General features: G+C 41.4%; 2 protein-coding genes across 7 annotated transcripts in view; one reads left to right on the top strand and one right to left on the bottom strand.

Moving 5' to 3' along the window:
* VEPH1 (ventricular zone expressed PH domain containing 1) overlaps positions 1-18,582 on the top strand; it is a 191,430-nt gene that overhangs the window by 38,767 nt on the left and 134,081 nt on the right. For 4 of the 5 annotated variants that reach the window (XM_045583631.1, XM_045583630.1, XM_036446347.2 and 1 more), the window contains one exon: positions 17,710-17,876. The exons of the other annotated variant lie outside the window; for it this stretch is intronic. In XM_045583631.1, the coding sequence (XP_045439587.1) occupies positions 17,710-17,876 (167 nt within the window). The remainder of the gene's footprint in view (positions 1-17,709; positions 17,877-18,582) is intronic. 5 annotated transcript variants of the gene reach the window in all.
* Positions 1,679-8,650, bottom strand: PTX3 (pentraxin 3). Of its 2 annotated transcripts, XM_045583634.1 has the most exons (4): positions 8,331-8,650; positions 7,493-7,882; positions 2,783-3,307; positions 1,679-1,785 (listed from the first exon to the last, which is right to left on the bottom strand). In XM_045583634.1, exons 1-4 carry the CDS (start codon positions 8,458-8,460, stop codon positions 1,694-1,696), a joined length of 1,137 nt encoding a protein of 378 aa, XP_045439590.1. In that variant the 5' UTR covers positions 8,461-8,650; the 3' UTR covers positions 1,679-1,693. The 2 variants fall into 2 exon arrangements, with proteins under 2 accessions (XP_045439590.1, XP_036302241.1); XM_036446348.2 differs by lacking the exon at positions 1,679-1,785 and having other exon boundaries at positions 2,086-3,307; positions 8,331-8,642.

The raw sequence follows: 18,582 nt of genomic DNA, 5'->3' as shown, positions 1-18,582 counted from the left end.
GATATTTGTCTTTCTGTCTCATATTTCACTTAGCATAATACCCTCTAGGTCCATCCATGTTGTTGCAAATGGCAAAATTTTACTCTTTTTTATGGCTGGGTAATATTCCGTTTTAAATATATGACATATCTATTGATCCATTTGTCTCTCAATGGACACCCAGGTTGTTTCCAAATCTTGGCCTTTGTAAATAACACTGCAATGAACATAGCAGGCCTGTGAGCATTTTGAGAAAACAAAGTACATGGTCTTTTTAACTTAAGGATTAAATTAGGTGGTCAATCAATCATGAATTAAAGAAGTTAGAAGTTCATTTTTCTCTCATGTAAAAGAAGTTCAGGGACAGGCAGTTCAGGGCTGGCAAGGAAACTTTACATCATCAGAGAGCATTTCATGGACTAGGATGGTTGCTGAGAGTCCAGCCCTCATTGCCACATTCCAATCAGTGAGAGGAGGAAGGGAAAGAGAATCACATTCAATATATCAGAGTCAGCCAGAACTTAGTCATATGGCCACATCTAGCTGCAATTAATGCTGTAAAAATATAGACTTCACTCATAGTGGCCATATGTGCCATTAAAACCAGAATTCTATTACTTAGGAAAATAGGGGGAATGGATATCAGGGACCAATTACAAATCTCTGGAACAACTCTCCAGACTTACTAATGTAGCAAATGAAATTTCTACTTTTGTAACCCCAAACTTATTTTCCTCGATTGATTTCTTTTCTCTGCCTTCCACATGTGATTCCTGTAAAAATAATGTTAAGTTCACTTACATTGAACCTGTCAGCGTATGTGTTTGCATATATCTTGGCCTGCACCATCTTGGGTCTCTTACACAAACATAATTCATGCTGAAATGTGGGAAGGAACTGAAAGCATTCCTTGACTCTCTGCTTAAGGCTGGGTCCAATATTTCTTCTTCCAGCTAAACATTCAAATCATATAGACAATGGCTAAACAGGGATTTGCATAGTATGCCTGTAACCTTGAATTATCTCCATGGGCCTGAGACTGGCCTATGAGCTCATAACTGCAATTTTCTTTGAGAGCCGTCAGCCTGGTTTTGTGAGTCTCACAGGCAGAATGAAGCTATACTGACCTACAAGCATCCTCAAAGATTCCTAGATTCCTGGAACTTTATTGCTAAAAGGTATCAAGAGTCCAATTCCCTCCTTTTACTGAGAAGACGCAGAGGAGTTAAGGAACGTGTCTAAGGACACCAAGCTATTTATTTGGTTACAAAATATACTTTGATAATTCCTCCAGGCACAATGCTCCACATGTCTTGAATAGGATGTGATCTGTGGCTGTTCAGGCCCTGTCTTTAGGTGGACACATCATCATTGTTCTACCAGATTTCCCACGGACATGCAGAAGCAGCTCTGCCAGCCCTGCCAGGAGGAGAACACTGGTGTGGTGGCCAGTCACCTCCCCACTGGCAGGGTAAAGAGGCTTGACTGTCCCTTCCTTGTATGTAGCAAGAGAGCGGAATGTGCTTTAAGAAAGTCATTGTTTCTTTTCAAGATTTTTAGATCTCCCAAATTACAGTGCTAAGCCATCTCTTTCAGGCATCATAAGCATCTGGGGGATTCTGATCTTTTTTTCTTTTTTCATGTTACACAGGGCAGAAAGATGAATATACTCATAGAATCATCTAATTAGAAGGAACATCTAATTTAGAAAACATTATTGGGAGAAATACTGAGCCCCTCCATGGGGCTGAATCTCTGTGACTCCCCACCCGACCACATTTCCCCAGATGTGACAAGACTCTGCGCCTTCCGTCTCTCTTATCTCTACATTGCTAATTTAGAAATCATTATTTTCTCAATTTCTTGATTTCTCAATTGCAAAAACTTAACCCAGAGAGATGAGTTGAATTAGCCAAGAGCATATTTCTTCCTTATGATATACTGAAAGCCAAACCTTAAAATACCACAGTTTGTTTCTAATAATAGGAACTCTTACTATTTGCATAGTAGTCTAGTATCTGAAAACAAATTGCCCACTTTAGATGAAAGATGAAAAGTGTAGATTTACTGCAAAACCTCCTAAATTTATAATTACATGACATGGGCTAGGTTTATAAAATATTTTATTTACAAAAATAGTCTTAATAAAATTAATACAAAACCATTTTACAATATAACTTATATAACTATCTTCTCAAAAAGGTGACATTTGATTATAACACATAAACTACATTTGTATTTGTTAAGTCACATCGTAGTATAAATATGCTTCATCATCATTTTTTTATAATAAGGTACATGCCAATAACAATGAACAATCGACAAACAAACGTTATTTCATTATTCTTCCAATGTAAAAGTCATCTCTGGCCAAAACAAAATTAACGAAAAAAAATAAAACAACTGTCCTTCTGTTCAACAAACAACGCAGTCCTTTTTAATTATTTGAGAGTTTATCTGACAAAGACACAACATTATTTTGAAAGCACTGTGGCCTAAAGTCTAGTAACAGTATCCCCGAAAGCCTTCTCCGATGTCTTTGCCCAACAGTTTATTCGGTATTTTGCCAAGATAAATAAAGATTGATCTCAACTCTCTCCTTCGTGAGTTCTCAAGTGTTCTGAATATCCACTGCGGCTTTTAGACCTTCCCCAACTGGCATATGCTTACACTGTGAGTTTCTTTCTTTGGCTTCAAGTAGAGCTTCACAGTACTTAGGAGACATACTGAGCCCCTCCATGGGGCTGAATCTCTGTGACTCCCCACCCGACCACATTTCCCCGGATGTGACAAGACTCTGCACCTTCCGTCTCTCTTATCTCTTCGTTGCTGAGAACACGATCCCAGATGTTGAAACCTGTGAGTCTTCCAGAAAAGGCTAATGTTTCATCAAAGCCACCGCCCACACAACAGCCATTCTTCTCTTGGCCAATCTGCAGGATTCCTCCCTCGGGAACAATGTGGCCTGTGGCCAGTCCAACAGTGGCAGCCACCGGTTCACCATTGACCCACAAGGACACGCGCCCTTTCTCCGAGTTCCAGGTACTGCACAGGTGGGTCCACTTCCCCAGGGAAACCACAGAATCGGCAGCCAGCCTGTTCTCCTCTCCACCCACCACGAGCACCACGGACTGATAGCTGAGGTACAGCTGGATCTCATATGGATTTCTCTTCGTGCCATAGGAAAACAGGATGGTTTTGTTTAATGCATCTGTGGCTTTGACCCAAATGCAGGCACTGAAAGACTGGAGCTTCACTGGTGTCGTCGGATGCACACTGCCAAAAATCTTCTTGGAACGCATTGGGAATAAAATCGCTGTTTCACAGCCTAGGGTGGCAAGAAAATAAGAAGAATGTGAAAAAAAATTATATATATATACATATATATATATATATATATATATATATATATATATATATATATCATTCAGAAATGATTCTGGCATTTAGGTATTTTAGCCTGGGCATGTTAACAACTGCATCTGAAAATGAGATGCAGTATCACGATATGACCTGAGGGGTCTCATGTGTGTTCTCTGTAGAGCAAAGAAAACAGGAAGAAGGGAAGCCAATGGTCTCATTCAGTAAAGCATCTAAATGGAGAAGGCATGCAGAGAAGCCAAATTGTCCAAACCCACAGAATAATGAAAATCATGCTTTAGGAACTATTTCCCCTCCCAATTATCTTTCTTCGTTACAACTTTAAAAAAAAAAAAAAATGTTGAGTCACTGTGCATTAACTTCAAACAATGACACCATAATTTCCAAGAACTCAGAGCCAAACTCGTGTCCCTCTCCTTGACTTGTCCTCCAAGCCCCCAGAACAAAAGCCTGTGAAATTCAATGGATCTAGCTCAGTCCATTTAGCCATTGTTAACATGCATTTTTTTAAACAAGAACTTTAGGACAGTTATGCTGCTGCAGAATACATTTTAATGTACTGCATGTTCTCAGACATGTATAAACTTAGCAAAGTTTGTAAATAACTGTCTTTGAAAGGCAAAAATGTATAATGATGATGATTAACTTTATTAGGTGCTAAGAACAATATGTTTTAGATATTGTTCTTAGCATCTTATAAATCATTTTAATCCTCATATCAGCACCAGAAGTAGTCAATATTCCCATTTGACAGATAAGAAAACTGAGTCAAAGAGCGAGAAGTAACTGAGCTATGCTTACATAGATGATGAGTGGTAAAACTGGGATTTGGACCTGGCCACTCTGGCTGCAGAGGCCACAAGCTTGACTTGCACACTGCATTGCCTTTTAATGGTGCAAGAAACTCTGGATTTGGCTAGAACTGCTGGAATTCAGTTTGTTGTACTACTAGTAAGCTGTGCAGCTTTTGAGGGCCCTTCTAATCTCTCCAGGCTTTACCGTTTTCTATAAAAGGCTCTCCCTTCCACTCTCCCTCCGATATTCTGATATTCTGCTGATATTCTGCACTCAGAAAGGACTGTGTAGCCCAAGGCTATGCTTGAAAACTCCGACTTTGTCCTTATGCCCATAAATGTGGTTTAAGCCATAATAGAAAACTTTAAGGAAGAGTGAATTCTTCCAAGGGGATTGTTGGAGAACATATTTCTGCTAAGAAGCACTTAGAAGGAGACATTCAAACTTAGTGGTTGGGAGCTCAGTGAACTCCCTCCTCTGTCCCTCTCCAGGTCACATGACTGGTAAGGGAGCTGGGAAGCTCTGTGATAGCACCTTGAACAGGTGAGCCCTGCTTTCTGCTAACCTCATGTATGTCTGCAAGAACATGTATGAGAGCTAAATTAGGACTAGGTATTCTCTTAGTAATAATGTAAACATATATATATATATATATATATATATATATATATATATACACACACATATATATATATATGTTTGCCATAAAATAGCTTTGAAAAATAACCCCCCAGAGCATTTAAAGACTAACTGATGAATAGACAGAACCAGCAGAAACCAAAGGTCCATGCAACATGTGGTCAGCTAAGTTAAAGGCCTGCACATGGCTAAGGGCGAGGCTCTGTCCTAAGAAAATTAAAGATGTACCTAGAGGAAATACTGAGATTTGTAAAAATCCTGTCAAAGTAACTACATTAAAGCACAAAATGGGCCCTGTCACACATTGGCATTAACCTTTTCACTGAATAATTTGAATTTTTGAAGATTTTTTTTTTAACAACGCATTGTTTCTTTAAGCCAATGAAATTGGTAGGTGCATTTTAGCTGTGTTAAATAAATCAAACAAAGATCACAGGACATGAGATCATATTATGCCTGGGCATTTGAGATAGTGCCTGGAATGTTTCAGAAAAGTAGTGTTCAAGAGGGTGCCTACTGCAAGCTAATTAACTGATTTCCTGTGTAAGCTCAGACAGTCAGGGCTGCATGCCATGGCCTTCCTCCATTGCCTCTCAAAGGCCTGCTTCCCTGTAGGCTGCCCTGGCTGTTGGAGTTCATGGAAGTGGAACTGTATGCTGGCAGGTTTTTTTCTGATTTCTTTTGGGAACCCGTGATTGAGGCCCTTGAAATCTCTTTAAAATGTCAGAAACTCTCTCATGAAATGGCTTTTCACTAATAGGGTTTCCTGATTATGTTATCAAAGACCCCACAAAATTAAAACCAGGCTCTTCGGAGGCCAGCTGAATGATTAGGAATCCCTTAGAAGCCAAGTTGGCGGGAAACCAATGGAGAGAAAATCAAAGCATGTGGATTGATCTATTATTTGGATTGAATAAAGAATTAACATTTTAAAAATCAGAAATACATCCCTCCTCTGCTCTAACTAAAATGCAGAGGCGAAGGTGAAAATTGGGAAAATTCTTGAGTTTTTCAGGTGCGTGACATGTACATTGGCTTTGCGTGGTTTGCAGAAGAAATGTCATTTATTTAAAAGAGCCATGGAATTATAATTTGTCTTCTTGTCTCTTGCATTGAGGGGATCTATTGTATATTTAATATTATGCTTTCCTATTCCCCTCGAAAGCCCTACTTAATATTTAAGGAAATGTGTTCTGCACTGACAAACAATCCTCGAATATTTAGGAAAGACTGAGAGTCTGATGTGGTTTCTGTGATTTTCAATGAAATGCGCTCTCACGCATGCTTACGATTTCCCCTCCCTCCCCATCCCATAAGACTTGTTCTGTTGGAAGCATGGGGAAGGATGGCATTGTTTGTCATTGCTTTCCATTCCTGCGTTTCCCAGGAAAAGTGCTATTATGGTTTCTTACCCAGAACACTGGTTTTCTAGTACAGCCCACAAGTGATACACCACCATTTCCTAGAAACTTTGACTTATAAAGGAGTGTTACTTAGCTCCATTCTTCTCTCTATTTCTTTCAGCCATCTTTAAAGTGTATTCTTTTGGGCTCATGTCCAATTGGAGGTTCATGGAGCATCACATGGGACTTAACAAATCGCATCTGGTTAGAACCACCTCTCTCCTGTTTGGCCCTGACCCCTTCCTTCCCCCCCCCCCTCCCCAAAAATAAAATCCCTGGGGTAGCACCAAGGTAACCAATTGGCTCCTACACTGCTGGTTCCGCTTTGGATCCGGTTTATTCCAAAGCGCACACCCTGGGACCTCCCTGGCCAGCTAACTCCACAGACCCCTGGGGTGCTGGGGGGCGGGGAGAGGGACAGGGGGAGCTCAGAAACCCCACTAACCCTTCCTGATATCAGATTCAGCCTCAAGTCTCTTGCCCAGAACGGGCGTGGAGAAGAGCCTGGTCCAGGGATTGGAACGCATCCCTTAAAAGGAGTCTGGGCCCCCGAAATACCGAGGGGGAACCAGAGCTCCCCTAAAGAGAGAGGCTGGCGGGCTAAACTTAGAAGAAGTGGAAATCCCTCACGGAGGGCAGGGAGGCGCAGCTAGACCACTCTAGAGGCCAGGCTTGCAACTGGTCCACGGAGCCCCTCCTGCAGGGAGGGCCTGGCGGATCAGGTGTCAGCCAGGGGCCCATGCCTATTTCAAGACCAGGATGGTCACATCCATAGCTATCTTCTGGGTTCCCTGGGAAATACTTTTTTTTTATTTACTTTATTGATTATGGTATCACATAATTGTCCTCATCCCCCCAATCCCGTCCCTACATATGCCCTCACTCCCCCTCCACCCCCTGTTGTCCATGGCCACTGGCCAGGCCCATATGCATGCACACAAGTCCTTTGGTTGATCTCTCCCCCTTTACCTCCACCCTCCTCTATTTCCCTCTGAGGCTTGAGAGTCTGATCGCTGCATCTCTTTTCTCTGGGTCTGTTTTTGTTTCATCAGTGTATGTTGTTCATCGTTTCCTCTAGATGTGGGGATTTCCCTGGCATGCATAGTGTGTCTGAGCCCAGTGGCCGTGCATGGAGAAATGGGGGGGGGGGGGGGGGGGGGAGGGGCAGGGAAGGGGGTGGAGCGGTGCGCCCCAGTGCGTTCGCCTGGAGAGTTGCCTCACTTGGCTCCCCACCACACCACGCGCGCTCGGAGAACAAAGCCGCAGGGACGTCCGCTCGGGGCCCCTGTCCTTACCTGCGGGCAGCCAGCGCCGGGCCGCCCAGCCCTGCATGGCTCGGAGGTCCTCCCGCGTCCGCCGCAGCTCCGCCAGCACCGCGCCCAGGGCGCCCCCCGCCGCCTCTTCGGGGCGCGGGTCCCGGGCGCCCTCCAGGCGCGCCAGCCGCCGGCCCGCGTCGCGGCTCGCCCGCAGCAGCTCGTCCAGCGCCGGGGCCAGCCTGGCCGGCGTGCACGGCCCCTCCGGGCGGCCCGCCAGCCGGCCCAGCTCCGCCCGCAGCGCCCGCAGCTCGCCGCGGAGCAGGTCGTCCGTGGCCTGCAGCAGCATGCTCTCCCTCATCTGCGAGTCCTCCAGCATGATGAAGAGCTTGTCCCACTCCGAGTGCTCCCGGCGGCAGTCGCACGGCGTGGCTAGGGGCGCAGGGACACACACATACACATGTTATGCGCCCGCCCGGACCTCCCTAAGGGGTCCCAAGTTACTGCCCGTGCCATCACCCCGTCCCCCGTTAAGGGCAAAGAAACAGCGTGCAAATATCTCCAGGAGGAGATATGGGCTTGCAAGAAACCTTTCCTGCAAGCCCATATTCACGTGAACTCTAGGAAACGGGCCGTTCACGTGGCTCAGGGGTCGGCGATTTCCTAGGGTTCCCATCACTCTGTATCTGTGACAGAAATAACTTTCTGAACTCTTTCCTAAAGTGTTTCAATCCCCCTTTGCAAAACAAGCTCTATACTTTCTATCCCGTCTCACTGGCTGCAAAGTACTGGAGATGGACTCGTTGTAGACCTAAAGAGGTGGATCTGTGCGTTAGGGTTAGCAGAGAGAGAGAGAGAGAGAGAGGGAACGCGAACTTACGGTCCTCGGTGGGGTGAAGCCCATTGTCTATCTCGTTGTCCAAGTTCACGTACATGAGCTCGTAGTCATCCGAGGTCTGGGCGCTCACTGCAGACCAGAGAACACAAAGCAGGAGCGCGCAGGGATGCATCGCTGGGGAGAGAGAGACGAAGTTCTTGTGCGGATTCCCCACACGCAGCCGGCGGGAGGAGTCCGGGGAGGTCGGCACCGAGCAGCAGAGCTGGAGCGGAGGAGAGGGAGAGGGAGAGTGAGAGAGGCAGGAGCCCCGAGCCTTTAATAAATGCTGGGGACGCCTGAATGGGGATGAATGAGTAATGCCGGTGGCACCGCATCCCTGAATTGGAGGGGGAGGGGGCTGGGGGGGGGAGGAGGACGAGGGGGACGAGGAGGCTGCACCATAGGAAACCACAAAGGTTTGCACTGCAGTCAGATTCATTGGAGGAGGGTCAGAGGGGAAAGGGGGGGGGGGGGGGAGGAAGGGGGCGGAGGTTGCGGGGAGTGTGTGTGTGTGGGGGGGGGGGAAGCGGTCCTGGGCTCAGACTGTGCCCCTGAGGATTAGCTGTTGTAACTGGAATTGGTGGGACTGAGGGATGACAGGGAGGTGGGGCGGGGGGGGTGGGGGTGGGGGGCTGGTGAGGGGGAGAAGTGACTCAGTGGGCACAGAGGTGTGAAAACAAGATCATCCTGGCAGCAATTTTAAGTGCGCTTTTATTATTTCACAATCTTTATGTTCAGGAAACTTTTTTCTCCCCACTTTTCTTTCGTAAGCAGTTTTATAGGCCTAAACTGTGAAAGTTGCTCGCTGATTCCAAAATAAACCAACTCAGTAAGTAAGAATGTTCTATGAATCCAAGTGTGTTCCTAGTTATTCCGTCTTTAATCCTTCTGGGAGTGGCGACTGTACTTTCATAAACACACCTTTGAAATGGCTACACGGCAAAACCGGGAAACCTAAGGTGAGAAATAGCTGGCGGAAAGGAATAAACGGATCTTAGGTCTGTTTTACATAACAAGATAGTCTGTGTAAATAATAGGATTCCACTAGGCTCAGAGTCAAAGAGCAGGTTATTTTAAAAGCCAATTGAGGGATTCCTGCTCCTGCCAATATAGGAAGGTCTATATAAACTGAAACTTTCCTGCACAGCACACCTAGAAATGTGTTTAAAATAGCATATTAGAAACATTTTAAGTGTAGGAATAAATGCCTCTCCCCTCCCAGATTAGGAAAAATATCCTGGGGCCAAAGGTAGAGAAGGAACCAGAACAAGAAGGGTAAGGCCAGAGCCCTCCTGGAGGGTGGGTTGTCAGTTCTGTAACAACCAAGGGTTAGTAATCACTTGTGATCAAGGCATAGGCCAGCATGGGGAGTGAGAAGTGAGACCCAACCTAACGCCAGTCCCTTAGGAAGGGCTAGCCCATTCTCCACCCTAAGCACTGGAAAGGGAAAAGTTAGCATGCCACTCTTTGAACCCTACAGATAGAGTCCTTAAGAATGTGTGACTTGGGGCCTGCTTTTACACACATTCCAGATTTAAATGTATGCTTTCTGCCACGGTAAACATAAATTCACAATGAAAAATATTTAAACACAAGTGAGTTTAAATTATTTAAGATGTACAAGAAGAAACGGGGAAACTGAAAAAAAGAAAAAGATCGGGTTCTTTTTTAAAGAACCAAATATAACTTCTAAATAAATAGATAATTGAATTTAAACAAAACCTTTGGTTAAGTGGCAAATTAGACAAAGCTGGAAAGAATATTAAGAACCTGGAAGTAAGAGCTAAGAAAATAATCCAAAAGGTACTCTTTAAATTTGGTATCTTAAAATCCTTTCAATGTTCAGAAGGATAATATAGAGAGATTAATTTCACTCTTTTAGTTAAAGGATGTTTCTATTTTTAAGAATAACTACCAAAATCAAAAGGAAATAGAACATCCAAATAGAAGGAATAGAGACCGGAAAGCAGGAGGACAGGTCACTATGACACTCACTGACCACCAGGGGGCAGATGTTCAATGCAGGAGCTGCCCCCTGGTAGTCAGTGTGCTCCCACAGGGGAAGGCCATTCAGCCAGAAGCCAGGCTCATAGCCGGAGAGTGCAGTGGTGGTGGCTGGAGCCTTTCCTGACTCTGTGGCAGCGCTAAGGACTCCTTGGGGTTTGTCTTCCTGCAGGGAGCAGACCTAAGCTAGCAGGTGGACATCCCCAAAGGTGTCCTGGACTGCAAGAGGGTATAGGCCAGGCTGAGGGACTTTCCCTCTATCCCCCTCCAAGTGCACAAATGTTGAGCACCGGGCCTCTAGTTAAAAATTAAACACTAGCCAAAAACAGTTTGGCTCAGTGAATAGAGCTTCGGTCTGTGGACTGAAGGGTCCCGGGTTCGATTCTGGTCGAGGGCATGTACCTTGGTTGCAGGCACATCCCCAGTAGGGGGTGTGCAGGAGGCAGCTGATCAACGTTTCTCTCTCATTGATGTTTCTAACTCTCTATCCCTCTCCCTTCCTCTCTGTAAAAAATCAATAAAATATATTTTTTTAATTAAACACTTGATCTATTCAATAGAAAGAGTGAAGGAGGAGATGAAAATATAGGCAGAGCAAGATAAATTAAAAACACAACAGAATGTGATAAAAAATAAATCAAAATATACCAATAATCACTATAAATATTAATGAAACAAACTTTCCAGTTAAGAAACACAGGTTGTCAGTAGGTATTTTTTTTAAATCTCCAGCTATATGTTACTTATAAGAGCCATGAGTAAACATTAGAATCAAAAAATGTTGAAAGTAACCAATTTAAGTGGATGGTGGGAGAATATACCAAAAATGTGCTATTCAAAAAAGCTAGAATGATTATATTATCAGTCAAAAACAGACTTTAAGGCAAAAGAAAATAATCAAATTATGATGAAAGAAAGACTATGAAGAAGATATCTCAGAATTAACTAGTAAGATCATTTTTAAAAATATATAACCAAGATTGACAGAATTATAAGGAAAAATTGATAAATCCATAATCATAGAGGGAGATTTTAACATACCTATCTCATAACCAAGTCCAGCTTTGTCATCACTAATCATTCAATGTAAAAACAAAAAAACAAAACAACTGCTCAAAGATACAGAAACTATGTAATTTTAAGTTCAACTTAATGAAATATATAGAGCATCGCCCAGGTTTTACAAGCAAGTTTAATCATATATTCAAGGAATTCATAATTTCCAACTTAACCAAACTGCTCCTGCAAGTAGAGTGTACAGGAGTGCCCTGAATTCTTTTTACATGTCTAGTAAGTATAATACCAGAAAGAGATAAGGACAGTTCAAGAAAGAAATAGCAGGCTAGTCTCCTTTAAGAACACAGATGCAAAAGCTCTAAATAAAATATTAGCCAAACAAACCCAGCAACATATGCATAAAAATACATCATAACCAAATTGAGTTTATTCCAAGACCTAAAGATTGATTAAATGTTAGAAGATCTATTAGTTTATTACATTATCAATTTAAAGAAGAAACCATATGATTATGTTAACAGATGTAGAAAAGTTATTTAATAAAATTCAGTACTCATTCATGTTCAAACTAGGAAACAGAAATGTAAACTGATAAAACATTACCAAAAAATACATATACATACATAATGGTGAATCCTTAGAAACATAGTCTTAAAAACAGGAATAGCAAAAGGATACTCATGGACATATGTTCTACTCATCAAAGTGTTGGAGGTCCAGCCAATAAAGTAAGATAAAAATAAGCCACATAAGGGATAATGTTGGAAGGAAACAAAGTTGTCGTTAATTATTCTGAGTTGATTATCCATATGCAAAATATTAAGAGACTATGAAATCAGATTATTAATAAGAGAATTGAGCAAGTTCTGCTGGGTGGAAGATCAACATACAAAAATCAGTTGGCCAAATATATCATAATGTACAAATGACAGTGGATAAAGGAGGAAAACATATAATTAGCTTAATAAAGATTATGATAATACATGTAAAGGGTTTTTCAGTTGGCTGGGATGCTTGTTTCTCTTAGACTTTATCTTTTCTAATAATAGACATTTTCTGTTCCTAATCAATGTTACTGGTTTATTATTGTTACTTTTGTTCCTGGTATATACATGTTATATTAGATGAAGAAAAACAAAACTTGACAAACAGCAAAAAGACTTAGATCATGGTGGCTCAAAAATTAGAAATGATCCAGAACACTTTTTAACAAGGACATAAAACATAAATACCAAAAATCTATAAAAACATATACATACATAATGGTGAATATAGGATCTGACTGCCTCCCATTTACTTGCCCTTTTTGAATAATAATAATTCAATCTTAAATGCCAACTAAGGCTATGGTCTTGTCCCATCCCCGGTGGTCCACTTATTCAGAAAGACATGCTGACACTGAGACCCCCTAGGAATGATTTCTAGGAATGAGCCTTTCTAGCACTGTGGGACTCCATTATCCAACCAAAAGGTTGGTCATCAATTCATCCTTTGGATTGATTTATAACCAAAAGGGTGATTTGTGAACAAAAGGGGCCACATGCTGACCTGACCAGCTCATGGAAGGCCTACATAGCAGTCTTGCAAACTCAGAGACCTAAAGTAACCACAAAGGATGGTCTGAAACTAAACTTTAACTAAAAGCAGTTATGGTGGACAGTTAAGTCCTAGGCCAGTATCTTCACTGACAAGGTCAATCTTTACCTTAATTGAGCCTTTCAGTCATTTTGCTTCTATAGTAAAATACCCTTGAAGTGTCTGGGTAACTTGTAACTTCCCTTTTTCTGGACCCCCTGGGGCACAACCAAATGTGTGGGCACCAGGACAGATACCACAAATTCCTCCATTACCATGTGAATTGTTCCTGGACTCACCTACCTATGTGTCCATCACTTTACTTTTTACCCAATCCCAGGGGTTTCCCCTGCTTTGCTTTCTCCCACCTCTCTAATCTATCATCAATGGATTTCATGTAACCCACCTACATCCCTTCCTGTGATAGCAATGTATAAATACAGAAGTAACCCACCATTCTCCAAAGCATTATTTCAATTCGTTGAGGTTCTGCTTCCCGGCATGACATGTCGATAGTTTGGCTCAAATAAACTCACACACACACACACTCACACAAAGCTTCCATTTACAATATCAACAACAAATATGGGATACTTAGAAACATATGAAAGATACATAAAGTACAACTAATATTATAAAAATTTATAGAAAATGTAAAAATAAAGTAATATGGATGCAAGATGCAAGGATATATCATGTTCTTTAATGAGAAGACTCAGTTTCATAAAGTCTATTGTCCCAAATTAGTCTATACATTCAAAAAATAAAATACACAAAAAATAAAATACACAAAAAATAAAATCCTACACTAGTTTTTGGGGGAAGTTGATAAGTTATGGTAAATTTTATGTAAAGGGGCCAAAAAGCATTTCAAGTAGAAGCTGAAGAAATTTGTCCTTGAGATATAATGATCTATATTAATATATACAAAAGCCTAAGCAATCATCCAGCCATTCAACCATCTGACAGTAGTTATGACATGCACTGACCACTAGGGGGCAGATAAGGGAAGCCGGGTCAGAGAGATGCCATGTTGATGACATTAACAGAGGGCAGACTATCAACATAGGAGCTACCGAGCTGCAGTGATTTGGCAGCTAAGTTTCTGGGGTGATGCACCTGAAACCAGAGAGGAGGGAGCCCAATTTCAGGGTGTACCACCCAAGAATCACCCTCTTGCAATCCGTGGTCACTCGGGATGTCAGAGAGCCAATTTTGGACCGATTTCCACAGGCCAGGCCAAGGGACCCCAGTGGTCCATGCACCAGGCCTCTAGTTTATTATAAAGTTCATTGTAATTTTAAAAATTGTAATTGGTAAAGGTATGATAAATACCCAGAAACAAACCCAGACACATGGAAAACCTTATTTTGGGAAAAGCTATTACATACAAATCAGAAGAGAAACAATTGATGACTACTTAATAGATGGGACCATAGTTTAAAATAAACATGCAAAAAAATATATAACTAGATCCCTTCTTCATATGTACAAAAGTAAAGTCCAGATGAATTAAAGACAAATATAAAAATAAAACCATAATGTTTTTAGGAGAAAATATAGAAAAAAAGTTTTATGTACTTACGGTAGAAAAAGATTTCTCTATTAACAAAAATAAACTATCAAGAAATTTTTTTTAAATCAACTAGATTAAGACTTCGACTTTAAAACTGATAAATAGTGTCTAGATTAAATAAGGAATGTCTACAAATCATAAGAAAACACAAATATCCCAATCCAAAATAGGCAAAGGATATAAATGACCAAATCATGGGAGAGGAAATGGCCTATAAACATATAAAAAGGGGTGTGCTCAGCCTCACAGGAGTAATTAAGGAAATGGAAATTTAAAAAACAACACAAAAAGAAGATATCATCTCACTCTCCATCAGAATGGGAAAAAGGGAGGTCTGCCATGACCAAAAGTTAGCAAGGATATAGAGCAACAGAAACGTGCTGCTAGTGGGTGTTTAAGTTGTTAAAATCTTGTTGGTAGGTATTGTAGAATGATGTCCCCCCAAAGATGTCCACATCTTCATCCCCCATAACCAGTGAACATGGTACACTTTATTGCACTGAAGATGGAATTGAGGGTGTTATATAAGTTAAGGAGAAAATCCTAGATGATCCAGATGGGCTCAGTGTAAATCACAAGGATGTTTGAAAGTGGAAGAGAGAGGCACAAAAGAGAATCGGAGAAAGAGGTGTGATAAGGGAAGCCGGGTCAGAGAGATGCCATGTTGATGGAGGAAGGGGACCCCAAACCAAAGAATTCTGGTGGTGTCTAGAAGCTAGAAGAGCCAAGGAAACATATTCCCTCCTACAACCTCTGGAAAATAACCCTTCCAACACCTGACCTTTAGCCCTGACTCATGTCAGCCTTCTGCACTGTAGAGATGTCTGATAATAAATGTGTGTTGTTTTAGACTACTAAGTTTTTGGTAATTTCTTATGGCAGCAATAGAATCCTATTACAACCACTTTTTCAAAGAAATTTTAGGAGATCTAGAAACTTTCCCAGGGACACACCCACTGCTTTGATAATTATATGGTCTGGGGACCATCACCATCACCTTCAAAGTTAGAACAAATTCGGATTCTCAAGCACTACACTCAACCTGCTGAAGCAGTATCTGTGTTTTAACAAGTTGCCCAGGTGATTGAGCTCCAAAGCAACCCCCTGAACATCCTCCTGCTTATAGACAAAGAAATAGATATAAAAATTACAGCACTATTGATAAAAGCAATTAATAATAATACTATATCTTTCAACCATAGAGTGTGTGAAAAAAATTGTTGCACATTTATATAATGGAATACCACACAGCTGTAAGGATAAATGGAGAGTTCCTTGGAGATAAAACTTTTAAGTAATCTCGAATGGGGGAAAGCTGTGTTGCAAAGAAATATGTTCAATATGATACTATGATATAAAACTTACAGCATGCAAAACAATACTATAAAATGCTCATTGATGCATATACATGCAATTAAAGTGGAAAAAACATTCATGAAGATGGTAAATACTAATTTCAGGATGGTGGTTGCCTCTGGGGAGAAAAATAAATGAGTGGGATGGGAAGCAATTATGCCATAAGGTTAAGTTTTGACAAAGCTGGTTGATAGGTATACCAGTGCTCCTTACAGTATTGTCTAATGACTTTAATATTTCATAACTTAAAAGAATATACTCATTTATTAATGGAATTTATAAGATTTCTACACCAAAGTGTCTTCATCAGTTTCTAACTAAAAAAAAAAAAAAAAAAAAAAAAAAAAAAAAAAAAAAAAAAAAAAAAAGTTCTTATGCATTCACTTTTGTATTCTTTGGTTGAAATGCAAGTCAGCTGAAAAATGACTAATCTGGAGTTTTCCCCTTCAAGGCTCCCAGGGAGTATTGTACCAAAAAGCCTTACACCAATTTCCCATCTTGAATTCCAACAACAGCCCCATTCATCATGACCTTGTGCAAAGTTGATCAGTTTGTCTACATAACTAAGCTCTAAGATCCAATGTGCTCTGTATAGATTGGGCATTACATTTAAAATTCCTGATCCTTTAAGGAAAAGCCATTACTAAAAATAAACAAAATAAAACAATATTTTTCAACACACACATTTAAAAAAGGAAAAGAAAAGAAAAGAAAGCCTGAATATTTCCAACACCTTACACTCTGTGGGCATCTGATTAAAATCTGTTTGAGACCAATTCTGTGAACCACATATGGAAAAAGCAAGGCTCATTATTTATTGTCACTCAGATACATTGTTTGATCTAGAATCAGCCTTTTATTAAATTTAGTCATTGACATTCTGAAAATGCTGGCCTTCTTTCCTCTATTCTCATAGCTAAATGTCCTTTACATATAAATTTGTCCCCAGCATTTAATAAAGGCCTAAATATGTGTAATCACTGCTCATTTGATTCTTTCTGTATATATTTTCTGTATACAAAGCTAAACTTAAAGTAAATAGAGGCAGGAAAATTCTTGTTCAAGAAATCCATAGGAACCAGTTTTCTGAAGACAGTTAAGCACTAGAGAGGATTTTGGGGGGTGGGGGGGAGGAATCCATACCGTAAAGTGATAGGCAGATGTTTCCCATATGTTGTTTGCAGATAATTCCCTATAGTTTATACAATATTTTTTTCTTGAGATTTTGCCATTTTAAATCCAGTTGTTCATACATGTCTTTGAGGCAAATCACATGTGACAAACAAGCTGACTCTAAACTTCCCTTGAAATAGTGCAGAAATTAGGGATTTGAATTTGCTTTGCTACTCTCCTAACTTCTCATGAAAAGAAGGCCTCGCTGCCATATGTCGGCTGTGTAAGTCATATGCCTGGTATGTCTCAGGAATGTGGACACACTCCTCAGCAACTTTTTTGCTGTCCTTCTTTCTCCTGTAGGTTCGTGCTTAATTTTCACTTAAGCAACATCCAAATATTCTCATCAGGAATCCTTTATCGGATTTCTTCTGAAGGGTGTGGACTGGTTACTGTCAAAGTTTCCTCTCTCCCCATGGTGCATTACTCAGGAAAAATTTTTCATTAGCTATAACACTGATCACATCATAAAATATTCTCTTTTATGGAATCGGCTTCAATGGTGCTTTCGCGACTTTTGGAAATAAATAAAAGGTACCGTTATTTTCAACAGAAGACTTGGACGACGTCGTCTCGCACTATGTATTGCATTACGTGCAAAGGCTATTGCGTTGCTGGTAAGGTTATTTCGAGGGCTCAGGGACTGACAACGTCATCATCCCTCTATGGTTTTCTCAACAGGTAACACCATGCTGTTGAGAGTGTTACCTGCGGTGTATGAAAAGCAGCCTCAGCTAATTAACCGGCACCTGACGGAACTCCTGGCCTTGATGCCGCAGCTGGAGCAGCCAGAGCAGTACCATCTCCTGCGGCTTCTGCACGTAGCTGCCAAGAGAAAGCAACCAGAGGTAAAGAGTACAGTATGCACTCAATGGTCCACACAGCCACGAGTGTTTTGGGGCACGTGAACAGAATGTGTACTTCAGGTTAACTCTCTAATATGTCTACACATGCCCACCTTTACATGAAAGCCCTCATCCACCTTTTCTAGGGTCATAAAAGTCAGGAGGGTGATGGCAGAAGTTAGGGTCCTGTCTGGGGTTACTCCGCCATGAGAAACAAAACCAATAGGATTTATGTGTCCATGTATTTTGTTTGTTTGATTGCTTTAAGTATATTTTTATTGATTTCAGAAAGGAAGGGAGAGGGGAGAGAGAGATAGAAGCATCAATGATGAGAGACAGTCGTTTGATTGGCTGCCTCCTGCATGCCAGATGAGCCTGCAACCTGGGTATGTGCCCTTGACCAGAGTCGAACCTGGGACCCTTCAGTCCACAGGCCGTGGCTCTATCCACTGAGCCAAACCAGCTAGGGCTGTGTGTGTGTGTGTTTTATTATTATTATTATTATTATTATTATTATTAGGAATTGGCTTATGCCGTTATTGAAGCTGAGGAGTACCACATTCTGCCTACTGCAAGCTGAGGACCTGGGAAAGCTAGTGATGTAGGTCAAGTCTAAGTCTGAAGACCTTAGAATTAAGAGAACTGATGGTGGGAGTTCTAGTCCAAGTCCTAAAGCCTGAGAATCTATAGGATGGACCCATGTCATCTC

Source organism: Pipistrellus kuhlii, unplaced genomic scaffold (assembly GCF_014108245.1).
Source record: "Pipistrellus kuhlii isolate mPipKuh1 unplaced genomic scaffold, mPipKuh1.p scaffold_m20_p_2, whole genome shotgun sequence".
Classification (NCBI taxonomy): domain Eukaryota; kingdom Metazoa; phylum Chordata; class Mammalia; order Chiroptera; family Vespertilionidae; genus Pipistrellus; species Pipistrellus kuhlii.
The sequence above is the reverse complement of the archived record's forward strand: the minus strand, read 5'-3'. Positions and strand labels throughout refer to the sequence as shown.

Coding starts and splice junctions, on each gene's coding strand:
- PTX3 (XM_045583634.1), bottom strand. CDS start 8,460: ATGCATCCCTGCGCGCTCCTGCTTTGTGTTCTCTGGTCTGCAGTGAGC. Junction 7,883..8,330: donor GCTTCACCCCACCGAGGACC/GTAAGTTCGCGT, acceptor CTGCGCCCCTAG/CCACGCCGTGCGACTGCCGC. Junction 1,786..2,782: donor AGAGATAAGAGAGACGGAAG/GTGCAGAGTCTT, acceptor GAGAGACGGAAG/GCGCAGAGTCTTGTCACATC.